Genomic DNA, 12,261 nt, shown 5'->3' on the forward strand with positions numbered 1-12,261 from the left:
TTTGTTCATACTATTTGCCATTTCCCGCGTTAGCGAGGTAGCGTCAAGAAGAGACGACTGAGCCTTTAAGGGAATATCCTCACTTGGCCCCCTTCTCTGTTCCTTCTTTTGGAAAATTAAAAAAGAGAGGTGAGGATTTCCAGCCCCCCCCCCCCCCCCCCCCCCCCCCCCCCCCCCCCGCTCCCTTCCCTTTTAGTCGCCTTCTACGACACGCAGGGAATACTTGGGAAGTATTCTTTCTCCCCTATCCCCAGGGATAATTTATCTAGATATGACATGAAATATTTTTCAACATGATTTAAGAATTGTTTGTAAATTCTGTATATTCCTGAGCGCACTGGAATTGTTCAACGCTTATGATATTAAAGAATACAGAAATATGTAAATGACTGAGAGCATTTTGACACAGAGCATTGTGCAAAGGTCATGAGGTGCTTAAGTTTGTCAAAATAAAGTGAAGAAGAGGATGCATACTGGCGCGAGGGCGACCAGTACAATGACTGGCAGACTCTGTGTTCCTCGAGTGTATTTTAGGCGTATTTCACAGAGCCAGTAGACTAGGGTAGGCTATAAGCAGCTGTATAGATAGAAAACTAAATAGATAGATAAATACAGTATGTAAATTTGTTGAATAATCATTAAGATGGAATAGAAGTATATGAATTAACTTATTCATAAGCAAAATGTTATGTTTTTTTTCAGGGAAAGTATCTCGGTGACAATGAAATTCAAGAGACAGAAGAGGAACAGAAGAAAAGGGTACGGAGACCCAAAGTTACATGTACGAGGCAGTGGGTGGTTGAGGCGAGGCTCCCTCTGTCCCCCACACACACGACACTCAGTGTGGGAGGCTACAGTGGGCGAGTTAGCTGCCGCTTTCTGTGGACGTCCGCTGCAGCATTATACATGAAGGTAAGTTACTCCCCTAAATTCTCATATTTAGGTCTAAACGCATTATGATACGTGTGTGATCTTATCATTGTCATTATTGTGTGATGTCACATATTTGTTTATTGTTCTCTTCATTGGTGGTTATGAACTGATATTGAAGGCCTTAAGTACCCTGGGGTCTTATTTAAGACCATAGTTGCACTAATATAACCAACAAAAGACCCACAGAAGCAGACGTATGTACGTGACCCCGCCGTACTGTGTGACCTTAAGGCAGGCTGGTCCAACATGACCAGAAGTTAATGCTTACACACACACACACACACACACACACACACACACACACACACACACATTAAGCTTCAGTGATCATTTGATAACTAATTGCCATTACTTTCGTACAAAATATATCGTTTGAAATGGGAATGATACCCATTTCTTTCAGTTGGCATAGATAGACGAGGTGGTTTTATGTGCCTTAATCCTCCAAATGTGGCAATGTTAGTGAGGTGTTTGCTATGGATAATGTGGTAAGTTGTGGTTAAGGCTGTTGTCGTGTGTGAGAATTGTACTTTCAGTCTGTATTTCGGAATTACAGAACGTAAGAAAGTCAAAGACACTAAAAACAAGGCATATGGAACATGCTGCTTACCTCTGGAATCTATAAGACAAATAAATTTGTGCGACCTCAGCAAGAAATGTGTTTGTTCCAGTCTCCACATTCGTATATAATGTTCTTCCCAGTTGTTTACTGTTAATAAGTGTGCTTATACCTATAGCTATAATGCTTAACATATTCGTTTATACTTGAATACACTGGACGTGTAGCTATAATTGAAGTGTTTAACATATTCGTATCTTGTTAATATAGTGTCCGTATATTTACCTTCGGAATTATATGATGGTTCTGTTTTATAACTTGACCCCGCACAAGTGTCATGTTCTCCACTATAACTTTCTTAACTGATCTGTTCTCTGCCCTTCTTCACCACCCAATTAAAAAAAGAAAATGGGAGCTATTCTTTATCAGCCGTTCTAACGACAAGACTCACTCCCTCTGGACGACCTTGAAAAGTACTTGTAGGGAATAGAAATTTATGTCGCACGTCAGAACGGAGTCTACCACCAAGTGGCTGAGGGTGACTGGGGATTGCTTGATGGGGCAGGAAGCGGGCTGCTTCGTACTCACTTCATTCATGGGACAATAGAGGAGGAAGCCAACCCTAGCGTCGCCCCGATTGCTTTCAAGTCAGGATTCATCAGACATTTCCTCTCTCCCTTATTGATTTACAGTACACTGCTTGCCCTACCCACCGTCTCTGCTTGCCTGCACTACCAGTAACTACTATGGATGTTCCCTGCTTGTCACCACCCACCCTGCTTGTCATCACCCACCCTGCTTGTCACCACCCACCCTGCTTGTCACCACCCACCCTGCTTGTCACCACCCACCCTGCTTGTCACCACCCACCCTGCTTGTCATCACCCACCCTGCTTGTCACCACCCACCCTGCTTGCCACCACCCACCCTGCTTGTCACCACCCACCCTGCTTGTCACCACCCACCCTGCTTGCCACCACCCACCCTGCTTGTCTCCACCCACCCTGCTTGTCACCACCCACCTTGCTTGTCACCACCCACCCTGCTTGTCACCACCCACCTTGCTTGTCACCACTCACCCTGCTTGTCATCACCCACCCTGCTTGTCACCACTCACCCTGCTTGTCATCACCCACCCTGCTTGTCACCACCCACCTTGCTTGTCACCACCCACCCTGCTTGTCACCACCCACCCTGCTTGTCACCACTCACCCTGCTTGTCACTACCCACCCTGCTTGTCACCACCCACCCTGCTTGTCATCACCCACCCTGCTTGTCACCACCCACCCTGCTTGTCACCACCCACCCTGCTTGTCACCACCCACCCTGCTTGTCACCACCCACCCTGCTTGTCACCACCCACCCTGCTTGTCACCACCCACCCTGCTTGTCACCACTCACCCTGCTTGTCACCACCCACCCTGCTTGTCACCACCCACCCTGCTTGTCACCACCCACCCTGCTTGTCACCACCCACCCTGCTTGTCACCACCCACCCTGGTTGCCATTAAGCACCCAAACTTATCACCAAACACCATGTTTTTAGTCACCAAGCCCCCGGCTTACCATCAAGCTCGCTCCTCCCCACCTCACACCCTGCTTGCCATAATTCAACCTGTTACAGAGGGCCAGTCTGGTTACCTACCCCAGTCTTTTACAGGGGGTTCGTCTAAGGGCCCCAGTCTGTTAACAGGGGGTTAGTCTGTGTCCAAGCTTGTTACAGAGGGCCAATCTCCTACAATGACCGCCATAACAACGTATGTGAATGCGCTTGAATCGTACTCAGAGACCCATCACAGAAAACGTGATCTGAAAGTAAAGGCTTTGTAACATATTATGTTATTCGTACATGGCGTTAAACTCTGTATCGTTAATAAACTATATCGTGTGAGATATTTGGGGAGGTTAAAGAATGATAAATAATACTCTTCCGTGTCCGTCGAATGAGCATTACAACTCACTGCAATACTTATAATGGGAAACAATATCATAGGTTTGAATCAAATATCGGTCACCAAACAGCTGAATTTATTTCAAGGATAATACATACGCTGAGAGCGTGTGATATTAGAATATTATCGATTGCCCGAGGAAAGTGTCCAATATCTTTAATTTGGTGGTAATAACTTGACGTTAACGACCTTAACGACCCTGGCAGTTGTCGGGATTAAACCCCCAACTAACCATCCAACCAGTTAAAGATTATGTCAGTGTAATTGATTTTTTAGTCGAGATTGAATTCTGCACACCAACACAATGACAAATGACAAGCGTAATGATTAGAAAAGATATTATTATCATTATTATTATTATTATTATTATTATTATTATTATTATTATTATTATCATTATTATATTATTATCATAATTATTATTATTATTATTATTATCATTATTATTATTATATGCCGTAGTATTAGTAGTTGTTGAACTGCTACTACCACTAGTATTCGTACAATCAAACTATTATACAGTTAAAGTAAGAATTTCAGATCAGTCCCGTCCCATTACTTTTAAATGCCCTGGGAGGGTTGACAGCACATGTGTCAGCTGGAAGGGCAACTTGATCTTCATTTAGCATAACAGCTGTGTGCTTAGCTCCCCGTCCCCCATCCTAGGAGTGGGGTACCATCTGGCCTCTCACTCAGCCACTGTTCTTCCCATTCGTCCCCACAGACACGGTCAAACGGACAAGGAACCAGAGGGAATGTTAAGTCGGCGTGTCCTACCAAAAACTGCAACTTAGGAGTCTTAGACAACACTCAAGTACAAGAAATGATCTCTAAATGGCTTTATTATGCCACTATTCATCAACCAATTACGGTTTAGGGACCATATTTCCATGGAATTGAGGGCTTGTTTTCTTGCTAATGCGGTCCTCTTTCAGCTTATTTACTGATGATGTCATTTCCGTTGCAAAATGGACACCCGAGAACGTAGGTATTCACCTGAAGATATCTCTTACATGTATCATGTAATCACTCCGTATTTGGTTCATGTTATTTACGCAAAGGCGATTTTTTTTTTTCTTTACTCAAATAAGCGGCCGCTGAATATTTATGATCCATCGGTCATTTTAGAAATTTGAACTTAAAGGAGAAAGAAGAATTGACAGACGTACAAAAGAAAAATTAAATTGTTCAATATCAAGGTTACTGAGATGTTCACCATGAAATATAAGATATCTCGCATATATTAAGGTACTAAATGGCTTTAGTGACGCGATGCCACCGGCTGTGCAACACAAAATAAGTGATAGCGTACGATAGCGTTAATTTGGTGGTGCCAGGCGTGTGATTCAAACGCATGTTGACATGATGGTGCCAGATGCTCTGTTCCAGGCGATGCATTTTGTATGGTAGTGTTGAAACTAATTTGTCGCTAAAACGATACCATTGAACGAAACTGATTCTATAAGGAAATGACACGAAGACATCTCTCTCTGGCAAGATATAAATTGTTGGAAAACACCGGAGCGAGAGTTCCTGTACAACGCCATCTGTTGCATGGCAGTGACACAAATCGTACGAGGCGATGCGACATCTGTTGTATGACACTAGTCATACCCTGACATAAGCTTACGTCTGTTGTCTGCCACCATCCACGCCCTGACACCATCCGTGTGACACATGGCATGTCTCAGATGCTTACATTAAAGCCTTAGTAACAAGTTTTAAATGGCAACTTGAGGAGCGTAACCTGATGCTGTGGGAGGCGCTGGGTCTGGGCGGGAGACGCCGTAAGAGAGAGAGAGAGAGAGAGAGAGAGAGAGAGAGAGAGAGAGAGAGAGAGAGAGAGATAACAGTGGAGAGGACAATACAGGAGAGAAATAAAGAAACAGTTGCGTAGAGAAAGGAAATGTATAAAACAATGAAGAAGGGAAGGTAGCCACATATTTCCTGGGTTCGGAAGACACGCCAGTTAGATGATATATTGTTACTTATCATTACTGTTATTATTATTGTTATTATTATCATTATTATTATCATTATTATTAATTATTATATTTATTATTATTATTGTTATTATTATTATTATTAATTATTATTATTATTATTATCATTATTATTATTATTATTATTATTATTATTATTATTATTATTATTATGCCAGAAGGTAATACTGCGTGCGTTCACTTATTCACAAAGTACTAATTCCAGTGGCAATTTATTTCAAACTACTGATAACTAGAGATACTATTTTAAAGGGTTTTAGATGTATTGCTGTAGGAACTGTGATGTATAATGAATTAGGGACACAGACGTGTTGTGTTACAGGATAAGTGTTGTAGAAGTCTTGATGAATTGTACTGTAGGAGAGACGATGAGACCTGGTTGCCCGCCAGGGTCATTGAGGCAGGCCATCAACCTCAAGACGTATCCAGCGCTCACAATATCTTGAGCAATTTCAAGTGTTCAAAATAAGGTTTGGATCGCCTGAAAGCTTGCCCCACTCCACCAAGGTTTTCTACGGCAGGTTAGGTTTATACTGTGACCTAACCTAACCTGACTCAATGAAACGTTGGAGTAGGGGGGTTTCGCTTCACTTTCAGGGTAATTATAAAAAAAAACATTCACCATATATATATATATATATATATATATATATATATATATATATATATATATATGTGTGTGTGTGTGTGTGTGTGTGTGTGTGTGTGTGTGTGTGTGTGTGTGATCACACTTGCCCGTGATGATAGTATGAAGGTGAAATCGCAATTCAGTAGGAACTCAGACAATCTAACATTACGTAATTTTTCTATACATGTGGCACGACAGGATTCGTGGAGACAGTCCACCTCATAAGGTGCCAGTACTTAACAATGTTATTCAAATCCCAACATCACACATGGTTCCCGCCGTACAACACCAGTCTCTCTAGGCCAAGCCCTGTCTACTGTGTTTGGCCGTAACCCTTATAAGGTGTAGCCCGCCACCTGACCCCACCTTAATCACTCTCCCTAACAAGGGTTACGACCAGACTGGCACTTGATGATGAGGTGGATTGTCTCCACGAAACATGTCGTGCCACATGGATAGAAAAATTACCTGTTAATGAAAATTGTATGAACTCACACTAAAGTGCGATTTCACCTTCATATATATATATATATATATATATATATATATATATATATATATATATATATATATATATATAACGCGGGAGACAGCGACAAAGCAAAATAAATGAATATAGATTTCTTTTCTTTTCTTTCATACTATTCGCCATTTCCCGCATTAGCGAGGTAGCGTTAAGAACAGAGGACTGGGCCTTTGAGGGAATATCCTCACCTGGCCCCCTTCTCTGTTTCTTCTTTTGGAAAATTAAAAAAAAAAAAAATGAGAGGGGAGGATTTCCAGCCCCCCGCTCCCTTCCCTTTTCGTCGCCTTCTACGACACTCAGGGAATACGTGGGAAGTATTCTTTCTCCCTTATCCCCTATTCGCCATATCCCGTGTTAGCGAGGTAGCGTCAAGAGCAGACGACTAAGCCTTAGAGGAAAAAAATCCTCGCTTGGCCCCCTCTGTTCCTTCTTGTTGGAAAAGTAAAAGCTGGAGTGGAGGATTTTCAGCCCCCCTCTCCCTCCCCCTTTTAGTCACCTCCTACATGCAGGGAATACGTGGGAATTATTCTTTCTCCTCTATCCCCATATCTATATATCTATCTATCTATTTATCTGTCTATCTATCTATCTATCTATCTATCTATCTATATATATATATATATATATATATATATATATATATATTTTTTTTTTTTTTTTTTATTATACTTTGTCGCTGTCTCCCGCGTTTGCGAGGTAGCGCAAGGAAACAGACGAAAGAAATGGCCCAACCCACCCCCATACACATGTATATACATACGTCCACACACGCAAATATACATAACCACACAGCTTTCCATGGTTTACCCCAGACGCTTCACATGCCCTGATTCAGTCCACTGACAACACGTCAACCCCGGTATACCACATCGCTCCAATTCACTCTGTTCCTTGCCCTCCTTTCACCCTCCTGCATGTTCAGGCCCCGATCACACAAAATCTTTTTCACTCCATCTTTCCACCTCCAATTTGGTCTCCCTCTTCTCCTCGTTCCCTCCACCTCCGACACATATATCCTCTTGGTCAATCTTTCCTCACTCATTCTCTCCATGTGCCCAAACCATTTCAAAACACCCTCTTCTGCTCTCTCAACCACGCTCTTTTTATTTCCACACATCTCTCTTACCCTTACGTTACTTACTCGATCAAACCACCTCACACCACACATTGTCCTCAAATATCTCATTTCCAGCACATCCATCCTCCTGCGCACAACTCTATCCATAGCCCACGCCTCACAACCATACAACATTGTTGGAACCACTATTCCTTCAAACATACCCATTTTTGCTTTCCGAGATAATGTTCTCGACTTCCACACATTCTTCAAGGCTCCCAGAATTTTCGCCCCCTCCCCCACCCTATGATCCACTTCCGCGTCCATGGTTCCATCCGCTGCCAGATCCACTCCCAGATATCTAAAACACTTCACTTCCTCCAGTTTTTCTCCATTCAAACTCACCTCCCAATTGAATTGACCCTCAACCCTACTGTACCTAATAACCTTGCTCTTATTCACATTTACTCTTAACTTTCTTCTTTCACACACTTTACCAAACTCAGTCACCAGCTTCTGCAGTTTCTCACATGAATCAGCCACCAGCGCTGTATCATCAGCGAACAACAACTGACTCACTTCCCAAGCTCTCTCATCCCCAACAGACTTCATACTTGCCCCTCTTTCCAAAACTCTTGCATTCACCTCCCTAACAACCCCATCCATAAACAAATTAAACAACCATGGAGACATCACACACCCCTGCCGCAAACCTACATTCACTGAGAACCAATCACTTTCCTCTCTTCCTACACGTACACATGCCTTACATCCTCGATAAAAACTTTTCACTGCTTCTAACAACTTGCCTCCCACACCATATATTCTTAATACCTTCCACAGAGCATCTCTATCAACTCTATCATATGCCTTCTCCAGATCCATAAATGCTACATACAAATCCATTTGCTTTTCTAAGTATTTCTCACATACATTCTTCAAAGCAAACACCTGATCCACACATCCTCTCCCACTTCTGAAACCACACTGCTCTTCCCCAATCTGATGCTCTGTACATGCCTTCACCCTCTCAATCAATACCCTCCCATATAATTTGCCAGGAATACTCAACAAACTTATACCTCTGTAATTTGAGCACTCACTCTTATCCCCTTTGCCTTTGTACAATGGCACTATGCACGCATTCCGCCAATCCTCAGGCACCTCACCATTAGTCATACATACATTAAATAACCTTACCAACCAGTCAACAATACAGTCACCCCCTTTTTTAATAAATTCCACTGCAATACCATCCAAACCTGCTGCCTTGCCGGCTTTCATCTTCCGCAAAGCTTTTACTACCTCTTCCCTGTTTACCAACTCATTTTCCCTAACCCTCGCACTTTGCATACCACCTCGACCAAAACAACCTATATCTGCCACTCTATCATCAAACACATTCAACAAACCTTCAAAATACTCACTGCATCTCCTTCTCACATCACCACTACTTGTTATCACCTCCCCATTTACGCCCTTCACTGAAGTTCCCATTTGCTCCCTTGTCTTACGCACTTTATTTACCTCCTTCCAGTACATCTTTTTATTCTCCCTAAAATTTAATGATACGCATATATATATATATATATATATATATATATATATATATATATATATATATATATATATATATATATATATATATATGCGAATAGTTTAAAAGAAAGAAAAGATATATATTTATCACTTTGAATAAGTTTTTACCCTTTGGGAAGATAATAATAGCAACACGTAGAAGGTAGTTTACCAATTTGGCTTGAATGTTTAATTTGCTGTGACTAATTAACTGGTCGTTGAACAGTCAGTCGTTGTTAGTGAGACGGGTAGAGGTGAAGCAAGGAGGGTTATTTCCTTGTTAACCTGGTTAATGATAATCATTATTCATGGGCGTTTGTTATGTCTCACCCGAACCGTCCCTCTCCACACTATCTCATTTAAAATGTCTTGTGTTTGTCCAGTTTTCGTCTAAGAATGACTGGTGATCCAGGAGACTGGAAAGTCTCTGCTGTGCAGCTCCTTTGTAACGGTCTTGGTTAGTGTTACTGTAATATGTTGGGGCGACTTGGTTAGTGTTACTGTAATATGTTGGGGCGACTTGGTTAGTGTTACTGTAATATGTTGGGGCGACTTGGTTAGTGTTGCTGTAATATGTTGGGGCGACTTGGTTAGTGTTACTGTAATATGTTGGGGCGACTTGGTTAGTGTTACTGTAATATGTTGGGGCGACTTGGTTAGTGTTACTGTAATATGTTGGGGCGACTTGGTTAGTGTTACTGTAATATGTTGGGGCGACTTGGTTAGTGTTACTGTAATATGTTGGGGCGACTTGGTTAGTGTTACTGTAATATGTTGGGGCGACTTGGTTAGTGTTACTGTAATATGTTGGGGCGACTTGGTTAGTGTTACTGTAATATGTTGGGGCGACTTGGTTAGTGTTACTGTAATATGTTGGGGCGACTTGGTTAGTGTTACTGTAATATGTTGGGGCGACTTGGTTAGTGTTACTGTAATATGTTGGGGCGACTTGGTTAGTGTTACTGTAATATGTTGGGGCGACTTGGTTAGTGTTGCTGTAATATGTTGGGGCGACTTGGTTAGTGTTACTGTAATATGTTGGGGCGACTTGGTTAGTGTTACTGTAATATGTTGGGGCGACTTGGTTAGTGTTGCTGTAATATGTTGGGGCGACTTGGTTAGTGTTACTGTAATATGTTGGGGCGACTTGGTTAGTGTTGCTGTAATATGTTGGGGCGACTTGGTTAGTGTTACTGTAATATGTTGGGGCGACTTGGTTAGTTTTACGAGTATTCTGTTGGGATGTGTCATAGAATCTGTTAACATTTCATTTCTTGGGTGAAAGCTTGAGCTTAGTTCTCGTTTTTAAGCTTAGTTCTCGTTTTCTCATAGCCCTAGAGGACTATTTCTTGTATAATTGATCATGAAATGATAATTACAGTTAATTATGCCACCGGGAAACGGCGATCAGGTAGTATGAAAAATTATAGAAAAAATGGTTTTCAAACTTACGAAACTCTGTCATCTACTACCTCTATCTTCACTTACTTATTCATTATATTTCTTCTTCTCTAGCAAGAAAAAAAAAAAATTACAAAGTTCTCTTATATTTCATTTTCTTCCTCATATTTTTTTTCTTCTTTCGCGTTGCGAGGGACTGGGAGGGGGGGGGGGACTTGATTATTCTCACGACCAACTGGTCCAAACTGCAACAGCCTCTTATTCGTGTTGATTATAATGTTCTCCGTCTTAAGTAGCAGTAGTGTATGTCTCGTACAGGCTTCTTAAGTTACTTCTGTATGTGTGTGTGTGTGTGTGTGTGTGCGTGTGTGTGTGTGTGTGCGCGCCAAGGAAAATGTTTACAGTGTGTGTGTGTGTGTGTGTGTGTGTGTGTGTGTGTGCGCCAAGGAAAATGTTTACAGTGTGTGTGTGTGTGTGTGTGTGTGTGTGTGTGCTGTGGTGGGGGGGGGGGGAGGCACAGCTTTTTGTACATATCGCGGGGTAAGTTTTTGCTACGGGAGGCGACGGTGATGATAGTGGTAATGGTGATGGTGGTGATGGTGATGGTGGTGATGATGGTGATGGTGGTGATGGTGATGGTGATGGTGGCGGAAGTTGTAGCGGCGTTCCAAGCTCCTGGGAAGCCGTTGGCTCAGGCGTGCGGGCGTGGCTAGGTTTTTTTTTCTTTTTTGCTCTCCGCTGGGTAGGACTTAGACGCTTGTGTAGGGAAAACATCTGCTGGGGTCTGGGAGAGCTGCCAAGGGAACTAGAGAGAGAGAGAGAGAGAGAGAGAGAGAGAGAGAGAGAGAGAGAGAGAGAGAGAGTACTCAAGTGCTGCTATCAAGCTAGGCTACCCGAGCACCTTGAACATGCCAGAGGACTAGCAGAGACACCACTGAGCCTCCAACATTCTCTCTCTCTCTCTCTCTCTCTCTCTCTCTCTCTCTCTCTCTCTCTCTCTCTCTCTCTCTCTCTTGTGAGATCAACACGCCATTCCTACCTTTTGGGCAAAATTTCATCATAAAAAGTCGTAAGGCAGTACTTTATTTTCCTCACTTCCTATATTCCAGTGTTCATACCCAACATCATCTGATTTTGTCTCTTCTGTTTGTTTCAGTTTACGTTTTTTCTTACCAGTTCTCTCATTTGATGTTTTTCTTTTATATCTCGTGTTATTGGTATGTTGTGCTTTGGTTCATTTTCAACTGTTTAATTCTAATGTCCTGTATTATTCATTCGTTTAGTTTAGTTTTTTTTTGTTCCTTCTCTAAGATATTCGTGATAGCTTTGAAAACAAATAATTTGTTTATTTTTTCTTTTAATTTCGAAACGTTGTTCTTAACAGACAAAAATTTTCATGCATTCTTTTCTTTCAAGCGTATTTCTCAATTTCAATATCTTATCCCAAACACAGTGACAGACGATTGTAAAAACCAGCTTACATCGTAACTATATCTTTTTTTTATTACCATTTTTATATTTTGTTATTCAAAACTTCAGTTATGATTATTCAATTATATTTACATAAGAAATTCTTGGATTTACTTTTAATTTTATAGAAAAAATTTAATATAATTGTTAGGT

At 41.7% G+C, this 12,261-nt stretch overlaps 1 protein-coding gene across 1 annotated transcript in view; it reads left to right on the forward strand.

Moving 5' to 3' along the window:
* Positions 1-767: 767 nt before the first annotated feature.
* LOC139758862 (glutamate-gated chloride channel-like) overlaps positions 768-12,261 on the forward strand; it is a 50,749-nt gene continuing 39,255 nt past the window's right edge. Inside the window, exon 1 of the mRNA XM_071680736.1 lies at positions 768-912. Within this exon, the coding sequence (XP_071536837.1) occupies positions 907-912 (6 nt within the window). The 5' untranslated portion in view covers positions 768-906. The remainder of the gene's footprint in view (positions 913-12,261) is intronic.

Source organism: Panulirus ornatus, chromosome 2, assembly GCF_036320965.1.
Source record: "Panulirus ornatus isolate Po-2019 chromosome 2, ASM3632096v1, whole genome shotgun sequence".
NCBI lineage: Eukaryota > Metazoa > Arthropoda > Malacostraca > Decapoda > Palinuridae > Panulirus > Panulirus ornatus.